Source organism: Temnothorax americanus, unplaced genomic scaffold (genome assembly GCF_048541705.1).
Source record: "Temnothorax americanus isolate GAGA-0224 unplaced genomic scaffold, ASM4854170v1 Scaffold17, whole genome shotgun sequence".
Lineage (NCBI taxonomy): Eukaryota > Metazoa > Arthropoda > Insecta > Hymenoptera > Formicidae > Temnothorax > Temnothorax americanus.
Genome location: NW_027509307.1, coordinates 3885197 through 3911531, shown reverse-complemented (window position 1 = coordinate 3911531; position 26335 = coordinate 3885197). Strand labels below are relative to the sequence as shown.

The 26335-nt window shown below is 35.8% G+C and overlaps 1 protein-coding gene across 5 annotated transcripts in view; it reads right to left on the bottom strand.

Annotated features, from left to right (window-relative positions):
• Positions 1-26335, bottom strand: part of LOC143895875 (atrial natriuretic peptide receptor 1) — a 94299-nt gene that overhangs the window by 43721 nt on the left and 24243 nt on the right. For 4 of the 5 annotated variants that reach the window (XM_077403305.1, XM_077403306.1, XM_077403308.1 and 1 more), the window contains exons 3-8: positions 15727-16122; positions 8474-8588; positions 4290-4624; positions 3028-3119; positions 2742-2880; positions 1736-1817 (exon numbers count right to left, since the gene is read on the bottom strand). In XM_077403305.1, the coding sequence (XP_077259431.1) occupies positions 1736-1817; positions 2742-2880; positions 3028-3119; positions 4290-4624; positions 8474-8588; positions 15727-16122 (1159 nt within the window). The remainder of the gene's footprint in view (positions 1-1735; positions 1818-2741; positions 2881-3027; positions 3120-4289; positions 4625-8473; positions 8589-15726; positions 16123-26335) is intronic. The other variant, XM_077403309.1, reaches the window with a different exon arrangement.

Below are 26335 nucleotides of genomic sequence, written 5' to 3'. Positions count from 1 at the left end.
AATTATTTAATACTAATGTCAGATATATTACACGAAAACGGCATGACATCAGGTACGATAATATAAAATTCATTAAATTAATAAAACTTAATAAATATGAACTTTAAAGATTTTTAGATAAGATTTAATAGTTTTTACTCTTAATTCAAAATTTCACGTTCCAAAATGATTGCTGATTGTTATTAATACAAATTTTATTAAGTGTGAAAATTCTGAATGTTGAACCAACAATGAAATATAAGCTTCTCACTTGTGAAGTTTAATCATTATTGATATTACAGACTCGCAAATATATATTTTATACATGTTTTGCGAAATTCAGTTTTTGAAATTATCGTCGTTTGTCATTAGTCAAAATATTTTAAATAATAAATCTGATATTGTTCCTAATAAATTTTACAAATTTTATATCGCATTTCGCATATCGTATAATTAATCGTCATTTTTTGATATATTTACAGTTGCCAAAAATTTGGTATAAGAATCGTGAATTTTATTATAATTATTTCTTACATTAATTATTATATGTATTTTTGACGTCTTTGTGTAATCTGGTTTTAATAACATGTCTCGAACGTGTAATTTATTTGTGTACTATATAATTCTGTATTGCATATTTTATAATAATGAAATGGATAAAATACAGAATTGTGGGTATACTTGTCTAAATTACTTTGGGACTTGGGGTTATCGCAGCTGGATAGAAGGAAACAATTCGTTTGAGCTCTTGAAAATGTTCTCATGGCTGACAAACCGAAGAGACAAAGGCACTTGGCGAGCCGAGTGGTAGCGTAAAGTTGGACAGATGGTATTAAATCGATTAACTCGTAGCATCTGAGAAATTTCAGCACGGATAAATGTCTCGTCTCGCTTCACTCGTTTCTTCTTTCTCCCCTTGTCTTACTCTTCTTCAACCGTACCGTACTTCAAAGAAGCCGAGAAGCTTCTCAGCTATACGTTCTCGATATGTATATATGTGCACTTAGCGTGTGCTACTTGGGGTTATCGAGATTACCTCTTCGTGATTGAAGCAAGCGAGGCAACGAGGTCTTTTAAATTTCTAATAGCGAATTTATGAATTAATGCGCGTCGGCGCGAATGTCGGCGAATATCTCTGAATATTTAAATGTGTACAATTCAAAAGCGTAAATTATTTGCAGTAGCTATTTTAGCGTCAGTTTCACTTATTGATTTAATTTGCCGATTAAACAAAGTGACGTCATCGGAAAAATTTAATTCATTGTTCTGGAATATTTCGGTGGGTGGATGCATTGTTGTAGATTGATACGCTACTCAATACGAAGCTTCGCGGCAAACGTAATAGGAATTAATATTCCTAGTAGAAAACAATGTTGTTAATCTTATCCATTTTAAATGGAAGAGAAAAAGAAAGAAAGAAAAAGAGAGCGGTCTCCAAACCATTATGTAATTTAAATCGAGAACGCGCAATTATCGGTGGTAATTGAAGTTGAAATACACTGGTTTTTATTACATGAACATTATACATCCATTTTATAAATATTTTTTTTCTTCGCAAAGTATGTTTATTTGGTTTAAATATTCCATCTCACTTTATCGTATTCGTCCTGTTTCTCAATATCCAAATCTTAATTTATCACAAGTACCTAATACTTATTAGTATCTACATATATCGTTGTTAATACCGATAAACTTTCTCGCATAAAAGAAATATAGAAATATATGTAAAGTTGCAGTAAAAACAAGCTTGACTTACCGATAAATAAATACTGAGCCGACGACGAGAACGACCACGATGGAGCTCAATACCATGGAGAGAATAGCGTATCCCGGAAGAGCTGTGTTGAACATTAGTAATTTATAATAAGAGAAATAGGATCGTATAACGATATACAAACAATTAGAATCAAAAGCCATGCGATCCAAGCTTAGGTCTTTGAAAGCCTTATATTAGTTTCTGTATACATATATGTCTATATATATACATATAATTTTTCCAACGAACTGCGCGCCGATTATTTGTCGGACTTAAAACACAGTAATTGTTAGAATTAAAAACCCTTCCCTTCCCGGAATTAAATCGACTCGATTTAATTATCTAAAAACTGTAAAGAAATTTATTGCGAAAAATATTACCTCAGCCAGGGTTCGAACCTGGAACCTCCCTCATTCCGTGTAGGGCGTCGTACCAATTCGACCACCGAGGCATGTGGTAATATTTATCGCAATAACCGGTTAATAATAGTTTGAAACGTCTTTCTCAGGCGACGTGAATAAATAATAATAAGAGAAATAGGATCGTATAACGATATACAAACAATTAGAATCAAAAGCCATGCGACCCAAGCTTAGGTCTTTGAAAGCCTTATATTAGTTTCTGTATACATATATGTCTATATATATACATATAATTTTTCCAACGATAATTAGTAATTTAAATAAGAAAAAATATTGCTCTTTGAGAGAGAGAGAGAGAGGTGGGGGGGGGAGAGAGTCAGATGATTTTATGCACTAGAAAAAACTACACAGAATTATGCCAACACAATTGCGAGAAGAAAAAATTCTATTTTAATGTTTTATATTGTCCAGTTAAATATTAAATGTTTTTAGTAACCAAACATAATTAAAATTTATACAAATGTAGAAGTCTTTTTATTCCTCGTTGCGATTGCATATTTCTACCGTATATCGTATACCCAACTTTATATCGTATATTATTTATTTGTTTTTATATTTAAATTAAAGAAGCATTACCCACTCACAATTATCGGGACATAACGACCCGTCGAATCCGCAAGTAGGCGTATCCGGGGGTGGTTGTAAACGGCCACCGGCCCAGTGAATTTGCTTCCCAGGGATATATTCCAATGTTTTATTCGCACCATAGTAATTGGCCACAATCTGCGAGAAATTATTTCACAAATAAGATGATAAGCGGATCACCATTCAACGTCGCAAATTAAATTATTTTAATTGCGGGACTAATATAGGTAAAATTGTATTTTACAATTAGGCATAGATAGTTATTAATCCTCGGAGATGTCTTACTTCGAATCTGGATGTTTCCGGGTCCATGTCCAGCAAAGAGTAATCCGCAATTCTGTCCCCATTCTCGTCGATGTTTACATCGCCGGTTATTCCTGGAATTGGTCATAATTATGCGGAAATAAAACGAGACATTGCATATTTATGATTACTCGGTGAGGTTTAATCAAAGTTGAATATTACGGTCGCGGCAGGCGGTTGCGGAATTGTTAATTCTCGAAAAGCTTCATTTCAAGCGCGGTGGTAAAATTTCACGTGGGCGATTGGTGCAATTCGAGATAACCGATATAGAAATGCAACGCGGGAATGCATGTAGGAAGGTACAGCGAGACAAGAACATATTGAAACACAAAGCAAACTGGCAATCTTGCATTCCGTTCGACGTTAGCTACGCCAGCTATAAAACTCTCTCAGAAAGCTCGAGAAACGAAGGCGAGGCGAAAGAACGTACATAAAGGAATAAAAGATAGTCATACTTCAAAGATCCTCGCATGCAGATGAGACGTAAAGCCAGAGTAAAAAGCAATTGTTTGCATTCTTATATTGCGCAAGAGAAAATAACATAAGACGCAGATTGACAGATATTTCAGTGATATGAATTTATTTACGTGCAAGCACAAACATTTCTTTAGAGGATCGAAACTTGAAACGTATGCGTGACAAAAGTGAAAATATCATAAACATTCGAATAATTTCGACAATTCGGAAAATTCGAGGAAACTAGAAAAAAAAGGATAAAAACGTAGCGTAAAATCGATAATGTGTAAATTGATTCCATTAGTTATAAAAGTTGGAAAATTGTGGCGGGTCAATAACAGATTTTTGCGAGTGATGATTAATTATCCGATTCACCGGATAATTAATTTAACTGCTCTGGCTACAAAGAATTTTTAATTAACAATGGCTGTAATTTGGCTGTCTGACGAAATCATCATTCATTCATTCTTTTCCACATTGCTGACCAATTTTTATTCTATAGATTTCAGTTCTATAGATCTGTTCTGTAGTTTTGTCGATTACGATTACAATGGTGATCCATAGGCTTAATATAACACTGATGCAACAGATAAAGATGCACATAACACATCACAATTTTCCATCAGGAGAAAATGCCTACCGTAAAACCTTAAAGATTATACGCGCGAGAAATCCCCCCATCGACTTATACCCGTCGTCGTTTTCGCTAAAGTCGCGCTAGATTGACCGACGCGAATGACTTTCGCTATAAATGTAAGCAACGATAAATGAGAGAAGCTGAAACTTACCCTTGAAACTCTTTCCCCACATTCTCCGGGTCAGATTACCGCCGTCTAGGTTGACCTCACCCGGCTTCTCCGGCAGACTCTCCTTAAGAGCGAGGGCGTAAAGCAGCACGGCGTCGTAAAACGCCGTCACGAAGGTGGAGACCGAGCTATTACCGAAGGTGAAGTCGTATTTGCTCTGAGCCAAGGATTTAACTTCGCGCGAAAAATTCAGGTACTCTAGATTGTCCGGAGTGCGCGCTGTTACCGTTAACAAGGCTTGATAAGCCTTCCGAGCCTTCTCGTTCCTCTCGTCGGTATCGCCTTCGACTCTCCATGGCTCTTTGGAATCATTGTCGCTGAAACACATTTGTTCATTTGATATTTTGTAATAATGATATAAAAACTGTGCTGTTACATAGTAAGCATTTTTTGCTAATAAAGTATTACATTTAAAACTTTTAGAAAAGAATATAATTCTCTTACAGGATTATTAGAAATTATTAGAAATTTTAATTTAGAATATTTTATATTTAATAAAATTCTATAATATATATATTGAAGCCAATATGACGTTGCACAAGTAAAAGCAGCTCGTAGTATAAATTCTGCTAAAAAAAGATTATATTGTAAAAAATATACAGCAGATTTATGCACCGATTTGTATAACATGATGGAAAAATTTTAGTATTTGTTTGTTTTAAAGTAAAATAAAAATATTTTACTATCACATATTTAAAGTTTATTTTACATTTTTTATAATAAATCTTTATATCTTTTATAAATATGTTATATCGTTTATAAATTATTTTATTTTTGAAAATTTTTTGCTTTAAAACTTTTTAATTAATTTAATTGAAATAAATTTATAAAAATAGTTTTTATATTGAGAATTATTTAAAAAAACATTAATTGTTACAATTACGTATATTTCATTTCCTCGAATATTACCTAAAATCGTTGATATTAAAGCGACGCATTATACGCGACCCAATTAATTTATGTTTCGGTGAAACATCATTTAACTACACCGTGACCGAGCAGCTTTTCGCCTTTACACATACCATCAGAGATCATAACTTTCATTTTATGATGCTCGATCGTTACATTATAATTGGAACATATAAAAGCCACAAACACCTACCGTACGATAATCCGTGTAACACTCGAATTACAAGGCGCGAAAATTCTCGTGTAGAAAAATTCGTGATGCCCTGCGGCGAAACAACTGCAGGACACGTGATTAAATAAAGTGACGTTGGAATAACACGGCATCACCGTGAGCATTCGCGCCGACAACTCGCTTGTTTTTTTATTATTTCTACATCTTGCACGTCTCTTTCAAGATTAAAGTAAGCGAATAAATCGGCATAGTTCGCAAGCAATCTCAAGTCTCGCCGGGAAGTTTTCTCCACTTGACATTCTGAAAATTCCTCAACTTTCTAATCTACGACTCGAATATTGGAGAGCGCTCGATTATCCAAGAAAGAATTGCCGAATACGTTCTCTAATGAACATGAATTTAAAAAATTTGATATTTTTTGTCATCTGCGACGGATTATTGTAGGAAAACTTCATTCAAGCTTCAAGACTTCATCGTCAGATTAATTCTAATTGGAATAACTGATGAATAAAAATTTCAATTACCGTTAAAGTCAATACCAAAAGTGCTGCTCAAACCACGAGATGGTCAGACTGCTTTTCATCTTGTCCTCGTTTTAAATCTCACATGAAAATCTCGTTAAATCAGATTTTCATCGTTTTTTCGTTCCGGAAAAAATTCACGAGATCGTGAATTCGTTAAATTCGAGCGAACATTTTCGCTTATTGTATTTTCCCTTCCGAAAGCTGTTTTCCATTGTTTACTGGCACAATGGCGAAATTTATACATTCAATAGTTTTATTACGGTTTACTACAGATTAACGATTGTATGTCTATTCTGACTCGACTATAATCTAAATGAAGGGCTGTGGTTTGAGGTTTCCGATACGACGGATTGAATTCCACTCGACCCGAAATCGCATGATATTTTTTATTAACAAGAGCCATAGGAAAACAGAGAAGCGGAAATGCAACGAGATATCCAGTACAATAGTTTTGTTTTCCCAGAGAGTTCTCTGGGATAATGTAGCCGGACGATCATAACCCTGCGATCTGTATCACTGGTATCGCTGAAATTCAAGATAATTCCGTTTTGATTTCGTCTGCAGATACACGACCATCGCCCGAATAAAATCATCAAGAAAACAAAATAACGTCCGAGAATGTGATCGTAAGGAACTTACGATCGCGAAGAATCACGTACTACGTTACGTTTACGACGTTCCCGGATTAGCAATTTCCCGGGACGAGGCTTTTCAAGGCCTCGTTAAACGGCGCGATTGTACGATATATATGTACCTGTACTTTGTACAAACGGGAGATTTAATACCGTACGACACGCTCACACTCGTCGGTCGAATTTTTCTCTAACGGTTCACGGAGCGTCTTTTCGAAGTTAACGGTATAATATACAGCTGGATTGCTTTATTCTACGAAAGGATGAGTCGGATCGGTAAGTCGCAATGTCAGGCAGTGAGGCAGTCTCTTTATGAATGCACTGGGCGATATTAATGCTCTCAATCATACCTATATAGTAGGGACGTAAACGCAAGTTTATCTAAGCAAGCAAACTGCTTCGCGAGCCCACGCGAAACGACTGCGTCGACGATATGGCAAGGGATAAATTAGATTGAATTAGAACTTCAAAACTTGACCCCTGATGATAGTATAAAATAACTTCTTGCAAGCGAAACGGACAAAGTAAATGCAATTGTCTCGTCCTAACCATATTATGTTAGGTAACTAAGTTAATATTAGTGTATCCAGGTTCCAGATAACCGTAGAAATTGCTTCTAGTTATTTAGATAGAGATAATTACTATTGATGAATATACTGACATTAATATAGTAAATCATATCTCATTAACAACGGAAAATACTTACATGAATTTATACAGAGAATAAGTTATATTTTTTAATTCTTAGTTTGCGTGAATAAAAAAAGATTTGTTTTTCTCTACGTATAGGCGTCAGAACGAACGTATATATGTACATATATTTTTCGTTTTACGGAAACATGTTCATCCCATTTTAATCTTTTTTTTACTTGCTTCTCGTCCTCCGTGAACACTGAAGACCGACGAGACGTATTTCATGCCAATTTTCCTTCTATATGGAGCCAAGCCGTCCCGGGTACCGGGTACGACTCCACATTCGTTTCAATTATAAACCGACTTTAGTGTCCAAGACACGTGCTATTGTACAAGCACCCCTGTTTATGCCCTAGTTTTTTGACATGCGACCCGTGTTCCCGCAGATTTCATGCGTTATTATAGCTGATTTATGGGACAAGATATCTCAAATGATATTTTACAACTGCGTCATTAAATAACGTAATATACAAAATTCGAATCAGTTTAGATTAGAAGAAAATGCCATTTACGGTTTGAGCTGAATTTTGGTAGCCTATAATAATATCCGTCACGGATTAAGGGAGGTTCTAGGTTCTAGGTTCGAACTGTGGGGGGCTGAGGTGATATTTTTTACAATAATTTCTTTACAGTAATTTAAGTAGGATGTTTATTAGCATCAAAAGTTAAATCGATTATTGATTTAAGTAGGGGGAGGGGGTTTACTGTTCCAACGGAAGCTGTGTTTTAAAGCCAACAAACAATCGACGCGCAGTTTACTATATAGGAAATTTGTATACTTGGAAATACAGATAAATGTTATTAGCTACTACCAAGATCCAGCTCAAACTGTAAATGGCATTTTCTTCTAAATTGATTGTATATCACGACGGTCGTGTTTCTCTCAACAAAATTTTAATTTTTAAACATAGAATATTTCAGATAAAATATTTCGCATATCGAAAAGAGAAAGATTAAAAACATGTTACACGTAAAGATAAGTCTGTTAATTCTTTCAGATAAGCACAATTTTTCCTCGAAATTATCTTTCTACTTTGTGCTCTCTTTCAAACCGTACAAGGATTATCTTATGTTCTATCTCATTAAAATGTTCATGGTACGTTACATTTATATGGCCGTGCGTATACTTTTTATTCCGTACGAAATTTCCGTAATTTCGCTCTATTCAAGATACGCCACGACGAATAACAGACGCAATTACTCTTAGTGGTAAAATTGCGAGTTTACTCCGCTTACCTGGAGGAGAGCTCTATGGAGAAGAACACGTACTCCCCTGAGTCCACCATCCCGAGCTCCTCGGCAGCCAGCAATATTTCCCGGATGGTCGTTGAATTAGCGCACATCACCACGACTGAAACATAAAGAAAAAACGATTTCTTGGGAGACATGTTGAGATCTATATATAAATATTATCGCGGTCGAACCACTTTCCGATATGCGCTCGATCCAATCGCATTTGCAGTTTGCTGCATACGAATGTGGCACAAGTATATCCACTTAATTTTACGTGAAGGTAGGCCCACGTGTGTTAACGTATGCGCGAGAGTAGAATTAAAAAAAAAAAAAATGAATAATTTATAGATGCATCGGTAGATCAAGATATATTCTTGCATCAACTTTTTTGCTAGCAAAGTTTTTATCGTATTCTTATCTCATATTTTTATCGCATCTTGTCTCTTATTTTATTTAAAAATGTATTCTATATACACACACATTTTTAAATATTTCCAAGGTTTAACTCACAGTCTTGAAAAATAGAGATTATGTATCTGTGACGAAGTTCTTTTTTTCAAATTTTTTTGAAATACGTAATCTCTATTTTTTAAATACAGATTTAAGATGGTTTATATGGAGAAATAAGTTTTTCAATTATATAACTTTATATAATTGCAAAAATTAATATACAAAGATTAAATGATTATTATTTGCTGATAAACTTGCGGGTGATTATCCATTGATGCACTTATGTTTCATACAAATTTCAAAATTACAAAACACTATCAGACTACAGCAGCAAGATGAATAATACCGTCTGTAAAGTTCAACTTCAACGATCTAAAATCGTTGTCGTATATTGTGCTTCGACATCTTTATCCTAGTTCAATCCAACTTAAACCCAGCGGATTTAACGCGAAATTCAGGGAGATGTATGTACATACATAGACGGGGAAGACAAGAAAAGTTTCGATTATCGTTTCTCTTTAAAGTAGAATACCATATACGTCAACACGTTTCACAGTCGCTTCTACATTGCTGTTTGACGTGCGAACGCTCTTGCACGTGAGTCTTCCCAAAGCGCGCGTCATCTTGTCAAATGTCGCACGCGCTTAAGATATTACGAAAAGATGAATATTCTTCGTGTTACGACGAGAGATATAAAATTTGACGTGAAAATCTTCTGTACATCACCGACGTTCGTCAGGCATTTTACTTTTATCTACACGTCGACAACGAACATGTAAAACTGCTCGAATTTCATAAAACGGGAATATTGCGCACGCAAAAGAAACTTGTATTAAAAACGTATAAATTTTGTTAAACATTAGATAATTTTGCGCGAGCATGTTTGAAGTTAATAATTTCTTTTTTGCCATTATGAAATAAAAATAATATATACAGAAATTGCATTGTAGCTATATGAATTAAAAATAATTGCGATGTTTTTTTGCTTTATCATTTCAGAGAACACTTTTACGCACCACAAAAATCTAAATAAAATCTGCGCTGAGCTTTATCCTCGGTTTTATTATATTGTTTGAATTTTTCGAAGAGAGGAAACGATTTCATGTTATGGCGCTTTCAGAAATTGACTTGCTCACATAAACGTCTAATATTATAGAAAACTGTTGTTCGTGAAATTGTTACAACGCTATAAAGTTATATGTGTGTGTGTGTTGTATGTATAATGAATATACATTTTAATATATCTTGAAAAAGATTGCCTTTTACATTTGCTAGTAAAAACTATATAATTAATTAAATGTTATATAATGTTACTATACGTATTATGCAAATAATGATAATGTTTATTTTATTCATATGATTTTAAGCACTTAAAAAAACGTATTTTTTTTGTTTCACTGATTATTCCAAACAATTTTCAGAGAAAATTAGTAATAATTTTATGTACTTCAGGTATTTACAATGAGTAGCATTTAGAGTTACATTTAAGAATCAGACGTGTCATTAAAAGAACTGGTCCTAATACGAAATCGTTTCACAGATGTCTTGAGCCTCACGAGACATGTTTAAGCAAAATGCGCTTTCACAAAATAATCCGGGGCTGCTCGTATCGTTGCACCGCAACGCGCCAAGCCAGATATAAACGTTTATCCAAGCAAAGTCATAATCCCGCTTTTACGACAAGTCAAACACGCGCCATTAATCGGTGCAACTCTCGCATACGCCTCTAACTAACTTTGGATCAAGACACAATTCGGGACATTAACATTTTGCGAGTCTGTTCATTTTGTACCAATTATCGATCCAATGTTCTCTTAATCTGATGTTGTTAAACACAACTTCGTACATGCTACTTATTCGCGTACCTCGTACAAACCGACGTTGTAGAACATTGCGCTCTACTGTATTTACATGTTATTTTCGAAATAAAGCGAGCGAATGAAACGTATTGTCTCGTAATCGTAACGTCAGTAAGATGGGAAGCGTTGTCGTAGTTGCATTATTATGAGTCGATCCCACTTAGTTTCTCATTAGAGATGCTCTTCATTTAACGCTACCGTAGCTACCACCGATAACGACGATTAACTAGAGTCATACGATACAAAGGGGTAAAGTTCGTTCCATTATATCATGAGCACAGACATCCCGCCGACGTAATGACATTGATATCGGCTAAAGTTTACGCGCCGTGCCGCGCCGTTCCAACCGTATTTCTTCACCCCACGACGCTTAAGGCGTTTCGATTAATAAATGCAGTTATGAAAAACTGCACTATAGAATGGGGATATATACACGAAATTATAATAGATTGTAGTAAGATGCGACGAATGATTTTAATATATTTCTAATATCTCTCGATAAAATATATATGTATATATAAAATTATACGCTAAAATATCGTAACAGATGTTGATCGAAATTTTGTGACGCATTCTTTTGTACGTTTTCAAATTACGCTTATTCAGATTTTTAGGCATATTAATTCCGGAAAATTTTATTTCCTTGTCATGCTCTGTTTTGTAATATAAAATAAAAGTTGCATGAGAAGAGAATTGACTAAATGAGCTACCAAAGAGAACTTAACTAGTTTATTATTAGAACTTAATTAGTTAATTTTAATTAATTTCACAAATTGTATCTTGCTGTCGAATAAAAATACAAGATCTCTTGTAGAAAAGAGAATCCTTGCACTCAAACTGATTATCAGCATTGCTGATATTTTTTCGAGCATGGAAAATTTTCCTAAAATTTTCTTCCCTATTGGTAAATTGATATACGCTAGTCTTGTTCAGTTTTTGTGAAAAAAATCACAACTACAAAGCATTTATTCGAGAGCATACTCGTAAAAGACTAAAGCGTGAAGTATTTTCATCTTCTTTCAAATCTTCGAGATCCGAATATTGATAAGTAGATCTAGATAGGTAAAGGAGGACACCGCCTTTAATACAAGGCGAGGAAATTTGATTAAACAATCGCTGAGTCAGTCGCGATGAAAATCGACTTCAAAGTCATGTATACAGAGGGCACAGAGAATATCGTGATAAACGATCGGTTCGACTCATCGAGAGCGTAACACCCTACATCGATTGAAAATTTGAACGCCGGTAAAAAGTAGTCGAGGCGTAAAACGAAAAGACGAGCAGAGCTCGGATCAGCCGCCGATGCGGGTAAAATGGATAGATCGATGTTATACGTCTGTATACCGGGAATAGCCTCATTATCACATAGATCGAATCTTCTTTTACTTCTCTTTTATAGCTCGTCTTGCGCCCCCGTTACTTCGTAGACACACGTACCTGAGACAGCTGTTTGAATAGAGTTAAATGTAAACTCGTTGTGTAATTTCGTTTCCCGGCACGGTAATGTGATAATACTGACAACAGACACTTGCTTTGCAACACCTCTTTCGAGGAAATTTGATAAGAATTACAGTCAGAAACTTTCAAATAACGCTTTAGAAATTCGATCGTAAGTAAAACTTTATACATCTTGCATAAATTTAAAATATAACTGTAAGTAATTTATTAATTATATAATAAAAGATAGAAGATATATTATTAGAGATAAAATAAGACTGAATAAACAAAGAGTCAAAGAGGATATTTTATGCGCTAATATAATGTTAGAAAAAATATAACTATTGTTGCACTGTTGGAAAATTTTTGTAGGTTTGTTAAAAAAGGTCCTTGTTAAAATTTTTGTGTAAAATAATCAACACATACATGTGTATAGAGAGAGAACATATGCCTACTATAATTAAATTAAACAAATTTAAAAGGTAAAATTATTAAAATAATTTAAAGAATATGTGTGTTAAAGTAACACAATTTGAATATATTTATTAAATGTGTTAAAATTTACAAAAAAAGAGTGTTGATTTTACTCTATAACAAAAGTGGGAATAAAAATTTACAGAAAAAGAATGTTGGATTTTATCTTACAATCTTAACTTCAACATAAAAGTTATGTTAATTGTACACATAATTAACCTCAAATTACGATCAGAATTACATTTTTTTTTTATTGAAATATTTTAACATAGTATCGGTGTTACCATTTAACACATCCATATTATGTTAAATTAACACAAAAATTCGAGTGGACCGTTTGGGACATGCGATTTATGTTATATTTAACACAAATTTTCCAACAGTGTGAATTTAGTAATATTTAGTAATATTAATTTATGTATTAAATATAAAATAATTTATCATAAAATACTTTGAAAATATGCATAAATGGATCAAACATGCATTCAGAAAAACTGTGTGCATACGATTGCCAACACAAACGTTGGATAAGTGTTCCATCTTGATATGAAATTCACACACACACACATACACATTATATAAAATAAATATTTTTACTCCGCAAAATAAGCCGTAGCAGAAATGTATCTTGGATATCAATAACGCCAAGATTAAACGTTTTGCACAATATATCGCGAGATTAATATCCAACCTACATTAAGCATGAAGCAGATATCCCGTTATCAGCTTGCCTTATTGTTTCGGATATTATTTATAGCATAGACGTGAGAACTCGGCGAGACAGCGCGGGGTACTGAATCATCGTTCCTTTTGCGCGAGGCGGAGAATGAAAAATTCGATAAGAATCCGTTCTTTGACATACACACAGCGGAACTTTGAGAATTCTAATCAATCGACGATTTATGGCATCCGCTAGTAATTTAACGTAGATCGCGAGATCGGTGACGACACGGTGCGCCACGTCCTGTTAATGTCGACTTCTCGGAAATCGGATCGTGTCGGCGCGGCGCGGCGTCTCGATCGACTACGAATTCCTCTCGGCGTTGTTCTAAAAGTTCGTTTTCGCAATCAGACACGCGCGCGATTAAAATTCACGAGAACCATCAAGTAACTTGTTGGCATATCTAATGACGATGGTGATGATAATGATTAAAAATCGATTAAGCAATAATTAATTATTGGCAATAGCAAATTTATTTGAAAATTTCGGATCTGTAGAAAACATAATACGATTTAATTTGTTTTTTTTTTATTTTACTTTCAACAAATTATTCTTTATATGCACACACGTGTTTCAAAGAGTTTTATTTAAAAGAGATTATGAGATTTTAATCTCTTAATTTATCTCACTTGAAATGTCATTGTTCCTTTTATGCGCTCTTCGTTATAGAATAACTTGAAAAAGTAAGAGGATACAATTTCTTTTATTTTTTATATTATGATTCAAAGTGTTATCCGGTATTTGGGTCAAAAATATTTGTGTTTTCCTGGAAGTTGCAAGTGCCGCGCAGATAGCATCAAATCGAAGAGACATATTCCGCAGCTTGTTTCACTCCTATATTGAGAATAAGTCTACCGTGAACTTTTTGTAATGCGATTTGAAGATTCGAGCACATGGGGAGCGATGAGGAACAAGCGTGGAGACATTTTCAAGATGAAGCTCCGCTCGTACGAATCACCTGTGCGATATCGTGAGAGAGAATTGCTTGTCGCGAAATGTGACGTTCCGATAAAGTGCCCTGAGATTTATAACATAACTCGATTGCGGTATCACGCCCCGGGTACATTAAATTAATTAACTGCATGCGGAGACGTGCTCTCCGCTTCGTTACCCCGTGCGACGTATTCAATTTTGGCAATGCCTGTAAGATGATTAATTACATCGTAATCATATGAGAAACGCGCGCAATGCGAATGCATCGTTTTACTACTTAAATACCGATGAAAGCTTCTCGGCTTTCCGAGGACAGCCGATTGTGCGTTACCCGCACAGGGATGGAGTTGTTAATGGAAATTTATTTAACGTTCGGATAACGCATGTAAACCTAGTTGACGAGTTTGAAGTGTTAAACACGATCAACGAGTAAAAGGCAAGGGGCGCACTTGTAGAGGCAAACTTCGTAAACGATATCAATTAAATGATGGTGTCGAAGTTCACCGTCCGTGGACTATCAAGCCCGCGTTTCACAACGCGACGTCCTTTAGCAGTGTTAAACGCTAAACGTTACACGCCACGTCGGCTCTGATAAAAGCTGATTGATTTGTGTAAAGTCTGAAAGCACGACACAAAATTATTTAGGGTGCGCAATTACGTTATGCGCTGAGTTAAATGAACGAACATATATTACGGAGAACTCGGAGAAATGCAGGTTTCTTTATATAAATTATAAAATAGGCAATGTAAAAGAGGAAAAAAGAGTTCGTCTGAAATATAATAGGTAAATCTTCTTTGCAAAAAGAAATCTTAAAAATTCTATTACAGTCTATTAATTTTTTAATTTTTTAGCAGGATTTATTCCATTAAAACTTTACATAAACTTTTTTCCTCTTCTACTTTCTATCCCGTAAATTGGAAAAAAAACACATCTTTATATATATATATATATATATATATATATATATATTAATATTCCGAATATTTTTTAATAAATATGTGTTTTGTATGAGCATGTGTGATGATTCTGAATATATTTTTAGAACATATGCACATTTTAATCATTTACACATTTTGTAGGAGGAGTCCCACACACATATTTCCGCATTTTTATAAATAAAATATATCACATGAACTTTTCTGCCCAGTTCAAAATAGATTAGTTTGTCATAACTTTGTCACGCGTGCATGTTTGAATTAATCTACACAATAAAAAACGTTTTCATTTTTGCGAGCAAAAATACGTCACAAATGTCAAATTTCCGATACTTTGGTTGATATTTGGTATATATACCATTCTTCTGATGAATCAGAAGACTCCCGCGATTAGGAGGACGAATGAATTAATGAGGGAACAATCATCGTGAATCGAGCGAACTTACTCCGTGCGGATTTCGAGACGAAGCTGAGCAGGTTTCTGTAATCCTCGGCGGTGGTGGTCTCCTGGTTGAAGCTCTTGTGCACCGGCGTTTGATTGAGCGCCGTGAATACGGCGCTCAGCGTGAAATGGCACTCGGAATTGCCTCTACTGCTGGCCATCTCGTGATTGTGAAACAGCAGACCGCAGATTTTCCATCCGAAACGCCGTAGGATATGTCTGAACGCGTCGCCCACCAAACGATGGGAGCCCATCATCCTGGTTAACGTCGGGTAATGCTCGCCCTTGTGACGAAACGCCTCCGCCTGCGCGCCCGCCGTCAGCACGGGTATGCCCCATACCCCCGCGTATCTGGCCACGGGCGCGATCACGTAATCGCATACGGGACCCAGAAAAGCGTCTGTTGCGATCCGGGAAGAAGATTCGGGAAATAATAGATTTATCAAATTTTGCGCCGGTTTTGCTTAATCGGGAGGCCCATTGCGAGTGTGAAACATCACGAAAAGTTCGACGCTTTATTTAAAGCCGAGATTACCGTAAAATTCAATCTTTTATGTTTATTTAGCGTTAAACACCTTTCGCGAATAAGCGATCTGTCTTCTTCTGTCACAGAAGAAATAAATCACTCATCGATGCTTCGATTGAGACAAATAGTAATCATAATCGTAAAAATTCAGCTCTACAAGCGATTTATTCATGATTTATTGTCGGCACACGCGAACCTGTTATTTTTCTGTGTCATACATAGTTTTAAGTAGTATAGAATTGAATCCACTCTTGGCGCCAGGGATGATAGAAAACAAGGTAGAGCCACGTGCGCGAAATAGATAACACGAATCTGAATTTATGAATCCGAATATATTGGCTCCGCGTTATAATCCTATCACCGCCGCCTATATGATCTGATATACGTCGATAACAAGTATATTGTTTGTCGAAGGGACTTCGCTTGCAAGATGTACACTCCGCGTATGAGTATACACGGTTGATTAACGTATCGATTGATGGGCGCAATTAAATTAAACCGGTACATTTCGTGTTCGCTCACATGGCTTATTATACTCTCGAGGGGTACACTTATAGATCAGACCGCAACTGATTACGGAAACGTCGATGTACATCTTTCTCCGGGAGTATGCTTTTAACGATTATTAATATCGAATGTCTACGTCACGACTGACACATGACATGTATGAAATGTTCCCGGCGGGATAAACGTCCGGAAAAATATTTCTTACTGCGTCAGTCGCATCGCACGCGAAGCCGGTAATTCTGACACGACGCTAAAGCTCGTTTGCCGCGTGTTCACGCATTCACATCGGCACACGCATGCATTTGTACACGCCTACAATATGTTTTTCAAATACACGTGCAATTAAATCTTGCTGACTGAAGCGATATCGCAAGTTGGCGAAGGGAGAACTTGACAAAACGTGCAACGTGAACGTGAGGATAATAGAACGACCAGCTAATTAAATAGATTGTTACTCTCCCGCTGGTGCAAAGAAACGCTTATTGTTCACGAGTTTTCGAACCAAAATTCCATTATTTTCTGCACAATGCTCTTGGCAATTAGCAAGGGACATTATTTGCTTCGCACGAAACGTCGCGCGGACAGGGAAATGGAGACAAGGAAATCTTTTTCAAATGATTACGAAAGTTTGCTCTTATTTGCGAAATAAATGCCACGAGACTAAATACGTATATGTCAGTGCATTTCGTTCACCGTTTGTAATTAAAGTGTATCAGTTTTTTACAAGCAACAGAGGCTTCCGCAATTGTGTTCGTTTCATTCACATATTTGTACGAACGCGCTAAGCCGCGCGGCCTGAAACGCTTCTCGAAATCCTCGATTCTCGATTCCCGCGCGTTTACCCGCAAGCAATGCGCCTCCATGGAGCCGCAGTTCTAATTAGCAATCACGAGTGATATTGCGTGGATATCCAATTCCACATAAAGGCAAACATTACCGTGGAATAATCGTTCCGAACGACACGCGGTCCGCGTTTAAAACGCATTAATTCGCGCTAACGGCTACCGAATTCCCCAGCGGTGCGCCCAATTTAGGGTTTTCAATCTTCATCGATCGAAGCTACGTAATATGATAATAACTGCGTCAGATTACCTAGCGTCATTGTGGCTGCAAATTCCAGCGTAAAGCGGTTACGTCCGATTAACGCCGCATGCATCCCCAATGTCGCTGCGGCACTGCATGTGGTCGCTTTTATCCGGCGAAACTGCCAAAGTTGCTGGAGTTTATGGATATATACTACGAAGATTCTCGTGGGAAACTTATAAGCTCCATCGTATCGTCAACGGATGATGCATTAAGTCCCGCGTACCTTTTTTAATACCCCGCTTTCAGTAATATCTCGCCTAAGTTTTAATTCACTTTCTTACACAATTTTTTTCACGATTAATTTCAATTTATTATCTTAACTCTAATTGGATTTTATGTAATTTAATTAAAGACTTAATTTGAAAGATTTAATTAAAGGCTTAATTGAAGAGAATTAGCGTAAGTATGAAATTACATGATATCTAATGGCAGAATTTTTCGTGAATTAAATTTCAAAATTACATGTCGACAAAATTATGCCAAAAATTTACGATAAATAATTGTTAAAGCCAAGTTGACTTATTATTATGTACTATTTTTATCAGAGTTATACTTTGTATATTTTTTGTCGACACGTTGCGTACGTTGTAGTATAAAGAAGTATACAAAAAGTGAAATATATATTTCTGATGTGTAAATCGTTGTTCAATATAGAACGCACTTTTTAGAAGCATATTTCGTTGAAACTTTCTTTTCGTCGGATGAATAAAAACTCGTCCCGCGCGAGGCTCTAAAATGTGAGAGCGTGAAAACGTGACTCGTAAATTCGACCGAAAATTAAGCCGCAGATGACGAAGTGCATTCCCGATGGCGATGAGTTATTGCAGTCGCGTGCCATATTTCGGTGTACCGCAATATTTCGCGTGTAGAGATTATATACAGACGCATAGTTTTGCACAAATAGACGAAGATCCTCGTGGATTTTATGACGCAAACACGCGCTTGTTACAGCTCGTTCAACGAGTAAAAAGTGAATTTTACGGATATGATTTATTTATGTCGATTTGAAGAGGTCAGATAAAATCATGAATAATTCTAAATTGATCTTTAATAAAAACGGGCTGTTTACAGCAAGGGATTAAGCGGTGTAACGATACAAATCAGTAATAATAGACATATTTACGTGAAATAATTTATAAAAGTGTATAATATGACATAAAATCATATACATATATTCGTGCCAAATTAATTTATTTTATCTAATATAAAATTATTAGTGCTTTTAGCAACCGTGAAAAAGTGTATATGGAATATATATTAAAACTTTGTTTGGATTGGGAATTTTCGCAAATTCTTATTTCTTGCAGAGATAAAAGAAATATGACTCACGCATAGCACTCTCCAGACTTGACTCAGATATTCCGAGCTTCGCATAGACTGTCTATTATAGGCAGATTTATCTCTCTTGGCAGGTTTTTTTTTCGCCATTTAGACTCGTCGAAAGGAGCAACAAGTGCTATGTTATATGAGGGTTTCCTATATATACCCCCCTAAGTACGTGAATACGCGCGCCATAAGCTTGATACACCCTTTACGCCAGGGATAACCAAAGACCCGTTTCAATTCGTCTACGAAAGTTTTAGCTTTCGGGGTAGTAACTATTCTTATCACGTACTGCTGGGTTAGCGCGAAAAGTCAATTTTATTATTACTTGCTCGACGTCTACGTGGATTTTTGTCGAGTAAGAAATAATATCACGGATTATCACCTCGTAGTTATCGCCGGCTACTGCAATATACGCGACAGCGTAATATAAAAAAATGTAGCTGCAGGGCTTATCTGGTGACATTCGCGCAATTTTGGATTAGCGTGCTGACAAACAATCTTCATTGTTTACGTACGAAATATTTCAACAGAAATGAAATTTTATTTAACTCGTAACATCTGTATTGTTTTATATACTGTAACTAGATAGAGAAATATCGCCATATATACGCTTTGCCATAGTTATATATTTCTATCATTCATTCGTGTTTATATGATGTGTATACAATATATAAATCGATATGTAGGATATAACATAAGAACTTAATTTTTACGGACGAAACGTGAAGAAAAAGGAATTATATTTAAAGAAATTACACTTGTTTTCCATCTTTTAAACGAAATTGAAGAGATTTTGAGAATTATTATCGCGATTTAGTATTGTCGCGATATCTCGGATTAAATTTACCGTCATGACTAATGAAAGATCGTTTCTATAATTCCAGTTAATAATTATGCACTCGCGCGATATTTTATTTTTAACTGCCTTCAAACCACGGACATGAATTTGCGTTTCTTGCAATCTATTACTGCGAATAATATCGCGAAAACGCAATTCACTTTTATTATGAAGGTATCTGCAATCATAAGGGGAAACTGCTTATCACTGGACTTATCACCTTATGCCACGACAATTGCGAGTGAAAATAACAAGATAGTCATTAATTTCATCTCGTGTTAATACATAAACAAAACTAAAAAGTATTTGTAATTCATGAATCAAGAAAATTTCTTTGCCTCGCTATTTTTCTCTGTAGAACAAGCAACAAATAGCATACTAATAATATTTTATAGAATTTATTATGCATCTTGAAGAAAAGTATACCAGTAGACTTGAGTGGACTAAAAAAGAAATAACAAGCAGCTCTCACTTTTTTAGAAGAAAACAGTCAAAGAGATAAAATACACGAAGTTGTTGCGGTGAATAGTAAACGCCGAGAAAAACGTGCAATGAGGGACTGCGTCTCATTAAAAACTGAACTGCGTCTCCCGCAGTTGTCTCGTTTCAATACGCGATGTTTCTTCGCTCTCGATGAGCTCTCGGTAGCGAGAAAAATACCTGTGACGCCACATGCTATTCGGATATTATACACGATCGCCCACAATCGCGTCAAAATAAGATCACAAACGTGTTTACGTTCGGAATTGTGATAAAAAGTTATATGTTAGATTTTTGCGATATTCTGTTTTCCTTCATAACATACTTTTTGCTTTTCTATACTTTCGAGTTAATATTCGAGCGAGATAAAACGAGATATAAGAACCACGCGTATTCGAAATCACATTTGAAACGAAATTAGCATGAAAGTTTTCGCAATCTTATGTAACACGGAAAACTTCGACAGATGTGGGAAGAAGTTGCGATGCATCTAGTTAGAGTCTTGAGAGATTTGAATGGGTCAGAAAAGAGAGAACTTTTTTTTCTTCTATTCTTCGCGACGCGGCGACGTCGAAACTACAAACTGATCCAGTCATCTCGCGAATACTGTGAAAAAAATTGCGGTTGTGCTTAAAACAACAGAAACTGCAGTTAGATTGTTTTATTATTTGGACGGGTCCTGTTTCAGGGAAAGAGAGAAAATATTTCACAAATTTTAGTAACGAAAGATTCGAAAATAAATAAAAATTAATATGTTGAGTGAATAAAAACGTATTTCAGTAAACCAACCAATGTCTATACTTATCACCTGTCTTCCATAATTTCATCGAAAACAAAAGTGCAGAGAATAATTTTAAAAGGTGTTTTTCCATCTGTATTAACAGGATTTTCATATAGTCGATGGAGATGAGCGTGCATATAACGTATATGAATGGCTTGTTCACCGCAAGAGGGATTATGGACATCTCTACATAATGTACAAAATATTCAGTAATACGTCTAATATCCTCGACCAAAAGTATACAATAGCACCCTATTTTTGAGGTATATTCAAAACAGAGTATCACGTAGAGCACCCTATTTTTGAGGTATGTTCGGAATAGAGTATCATGTATCTTCCAAACCAATAAAAATATTTTCCTTTCTATATATACGCTTCGTATAGATGGACGCAAACAAGGAAGCAAACCTCGCTTCGATCAACTTTAGTCTGCACCCGTTAGCAACGTAAACTTGTCGCCTTTAAGATGTCGCGAAAACAGCGGTTATTATTTTTTCATAATAATAAACGTGTATATATTATTCGTAATAAAAACATATGTTAAATGTTTTCGCTCTTCGAGAAACAAATCTTCGGAGCGTACGTAACTTCTCATGAATGCAGTCAAACTTGATGTTATAGTGTACGTGTAAGGTCAAGTACATAACGTAAAGCACGTGATTCTAGCTACCGTTATTTTGATGTATTTTTAAAAGATTTATGAGAATGAGATATATAATATTCATCATCTCTTATCATTCAACCTCTCTTGGGTACAATTAAATTTTATTTTAAATTCAAAAAAGATAAATCAGATGTTTAATGAGAAAATAACGTTTTTTAAATGATATTTTAAAATTAAAAAATGCTTGGGAAACATTAAAGTACCAGAGTGTACAAATAAAATAAAACAGCAAAGTTTCCAACAACATTATTTTCGATATAACTGCATTAATCATATTTGAAATAAAAGTGTTTCCAAGCTTGCAGAGAAATAAAAAACAAATGTTGATTGCATGAAATTAAACAGAGTAACGTACTTTAGTTATAAGCGCGAAATATAAATGTTTATATCACGATTTTTCGAAATTCATACGATCATGTTGATCTCGAATAATAACGAAAGTGTAGAAATGTAGAACGTGGCTCATCGAGAAAAATTTTCGGTACAAAAGAATCCTCGAGTACGCTTGTCATATGCATCGCGACGTCAAGATTATTACTTGCGTATAATGCAGAAATAAAATAGACATATCTCGGCTACGAAACATGCATACATAGCCAGATATTTTTATTCGGTTACGATTCAATTGCTTGCTTTAAATTCATCTACTTTCATCGATGCGACCTACATACGTATACTCGAACTTGCATTATGGAGGAAAGCTCATCTTTAAATTCAATGAAAAATGAGATGTACTTTACAAATAGAAAATAATCATATTCAACATGAAATGGAAAAATTCCTTTCGCGAATTATTATCACTGTCATTCTTGTTCGATTACCAGCTACAAATGTGTTTACATCCTCCCTTTTTTCTTCCCGCGCTTGATCTCACAAATTATACCGGCGTATACCACACACGACTAGAATAAATCTATGCTTTATAAAATTTTAGCATATCTTTCACAGACAATTGATATTTTTTTAATATATTAAATTTTTTATTATCTTACTTATCTTGCTTTTATTGTCAAAATTAAAAAAAAAAGATAATTATTCATCATTTTCAACATTATTAATATAAGAATTTACATTAAAAAACATGAATATAAACTGTAAGCGTTTCGATTAATAGAAAGTCCAGCATTCTGTAACAGTTAACAATCAAGGAGGAAAGGCTATCAGTTTCATTAAATTGAATTTTAATCGAATCATTTGTGAGTCATGTTTATGTTTAAAATTCTTATATCGTGGCTTTAGAACCTCGCCTGTAATGCTGTAAAAAGTAGGCCACCTCTGAGACTGGGTCTATTATCAGGTGGACATCAATCCAAAGCGTTGAGAACGCTAATGACTTCCGCCTGTTTCGATTAGATTGGATTTATTACTGCGCGGCGCATAAACACAGTAGTGCATCGCGACTACAGACGCTACAGACGCCTGGAATAACTTCGATGAAATGACACAAATTCACCTATCATGTAGGAAAATTATTTTCAGCGATGCGGTATATTATATCAGGACGTATAATAAACCCGGAGGAATTTATCGCAGCGTAAAATTTTTGTTACGGTCAAAAAGAAAGTATGGTGTTATACGAGCAATCTCGCGAGAAAAACGTAAACAACCCGCAAAAATCGCAAGCGGTGACGTTTAGCAGAGTTGATCTTAATGACCGATCTCGCCAATTAATTATTATGACGTTCAAAATATAAAATTTTATGTTTTATATTGCAGAAGAGTACAACATAAGTTTTTTGTTAATAATAAAATAAAAAAATAGTGTTTTTTTTTCATGTGTCGCGTATTGTCTGCATTCGCGAGAGGGAAACGTTTGTTCAATTCTATTTAAATAAGCAACAACAATCCCATCATATAGAAAACTCGTATATTCGGTATTAAGACGATTTAAAAGCGGAAATTTTATGGAGCCGGCCTTCAGCCGAATAAACGTCGAACATTCCCTAAGGGGAATATATATTTCCTCGCGTAAAAAACGAGGTATAAATATAGAAGCAATAAAATATCGTGATTCAACAATGGTGAACGGTCGGTTCAAAATTTTCGGATCGGTCAAAAACGATTTAAAACGTGCGTGAATATCGATGTATATTCAAGTTGCGCGGGTAGCTAAAGCCATACATTTTCCTTGCATAAAAAGAGAGATACATAACGCGACTGTAAATACGAAAATCGGAGTCACTCCGCCAGCAGTTCAAAAATAAGGCAAATAAAGTTAATAAACCGCGCGGTACACGTGTACCAGATCTGTGCGGGAACGCTCGACGACAGAGAGCGCGTCCGCGTGGAATAAAACGCCAAGGAAGTAATTTCATCGGGAAATGCATACACGTCGTCGCCCATTGAGTTTGCCTATTAAACCATTCCTACTTCATCCTTTTTTTTCTCTTCTTCCCTCTCGTTCTTCGATTTTACCTCGACCCACTTATTGCTACCGTGCCGATTGAAATCGCTCGTTTTTCCCATTTAAACCGGCAATCGCGTTGATTAAAAGAGGAAGTACACGGGATAACCTTTACGCGAGATAGTGCCGACAGCCTCCGTTGCAAGAGTTTTCCCGCGCGAAAAAAGAGGCGATCAAAGTACTGAAACTTGTAATCCGATAGCCACGTACTATGTATTAACTAACATTAACAAGCACACCGCTTGTGTCAATATAACGTAATACGGCGAATAATATGAAAGTTCTAAGAGCGCGAAACATCAGCGTCACTGATGGACCCTTACCTACTCTCCATTTTTATAAAAATAAAGATAAAGTGACGGCAAAGTAATAATAAAATTGAATAAACGCGTCTCGTTTTTATAGACGTTGATATTAACCGACGGCTGGTGATACCGTCAAATCGCACGATATGAATATTTATAAAGGAACGACATATTTTCTCTCGCGCGTCAGCAGTGGGTTGTGCTAATTCGCAGAAAGGAAAAACGAATAAAATACGCGCCTCGATTTATTCAGCGGGAGATTTCTTTCTCGCCAATTTGACGAGCGATGCGAAATCTCGTTATTTTCGCGATATAATCGCGCAATCTCTACGACCTCTACCGTGGCTTCGTCCATAAGAGGAATAGATAGGTAAGGGTGGGAAAAAAGAGGGAAAAAAGAATGCATTTCCGAGAGCAATTTATGGTGAGGTGGCGCCATTTTTGCGGCCGTTACAGCCCGGCAAAGTAAACTCCGGCGAGCGTCGTAAGAAAGTGAATTAAGATATGCGCTTACCGCACCTTCACGCGCGACCTTTTATCGCATACTTTATGCAGAACCTATCTGCACACAAGCGTTACCCTTCCTCGTGTAGGACACAAGCGAATTTTCTCGTCGAAAAACTCGGCGCGGATTGCTCCGACAGAGGTATCATATATTATAAATAATCATCATGAATTCATCATAAAGGTGAATTGCTCGCGAGCTGCGAACGCGACGCTTCGGAATGAGAGAGATGTATCTTTTTTGAGAACGAAGCTTCAAACGGAATATAGGACTGCCGGCAAAACGCATTAAGCGCGAAACCGGTCGTTCCCGATGACCGAGGCTGACATGATCAACAGGTGAATGACTAATTTAGTCTTTTATCGGTATCGCCGTATTATCGTCGCCGCCGCAACGCAAATAACGCGTTTTATAGCATTTGTGGTTTAATTTGCATTATTTTACAACCATGCGTCGCAACGTGATGTTTTGAATTCCGCTGACGTCGCGATTTCGCGATTTTATTCGCGACAGCAATAAGCGAATTATAATACGAACATAATATGTTCTAATTCGACTGGAAAATGCATTTAAGGGAGTTCCACTCTGTTGCATCTTCCCTATATCGTTGAAATATCGTCGTGAGAAGAAAATAAATTTGCACTTGCACGTGCGTTTTTACGACCGAGATTACGACTCGACCGCGCGACGAAATAAGTAACTATACAAAAAGAGATGGAAGGGCTAAAAGATTAAATTCGATCTCGTACCGCAATTGAAAAGCCCACAAATTAACGCTCGACGCAAAATCAACCTTTTTTCTTTATTAATGGATGAATCGTAATCAGCCTCCGTCGTTTCACGTTCCGGGAGATTTGAAATGCCAAATCAACGATGAGTTTCATTTAGCAATGTTTGTTAATAACTGTGCATATTTTATTTAAGCAAACTTGGTCAAGAAAGTAAAGACGAGTTTAAAGTGTAAATTACAATGCATAATCTATGTGTATATTAAAGATATATACTGAAGTTTAAACGGTATTTAATCATATTAAGTTTTAAAGTATCCTATTTATTATTGCGTAAAGTGTCGCAAAGATCCTTCACTTTTAATGTTAATGGCGGAAGTTTTGATAAGTTGGAGTTAATATCTCGTTGGGGGAACTTCTAGAAAGACCATTATTCACTACTATTGCTTCCTCATAGAGGAAG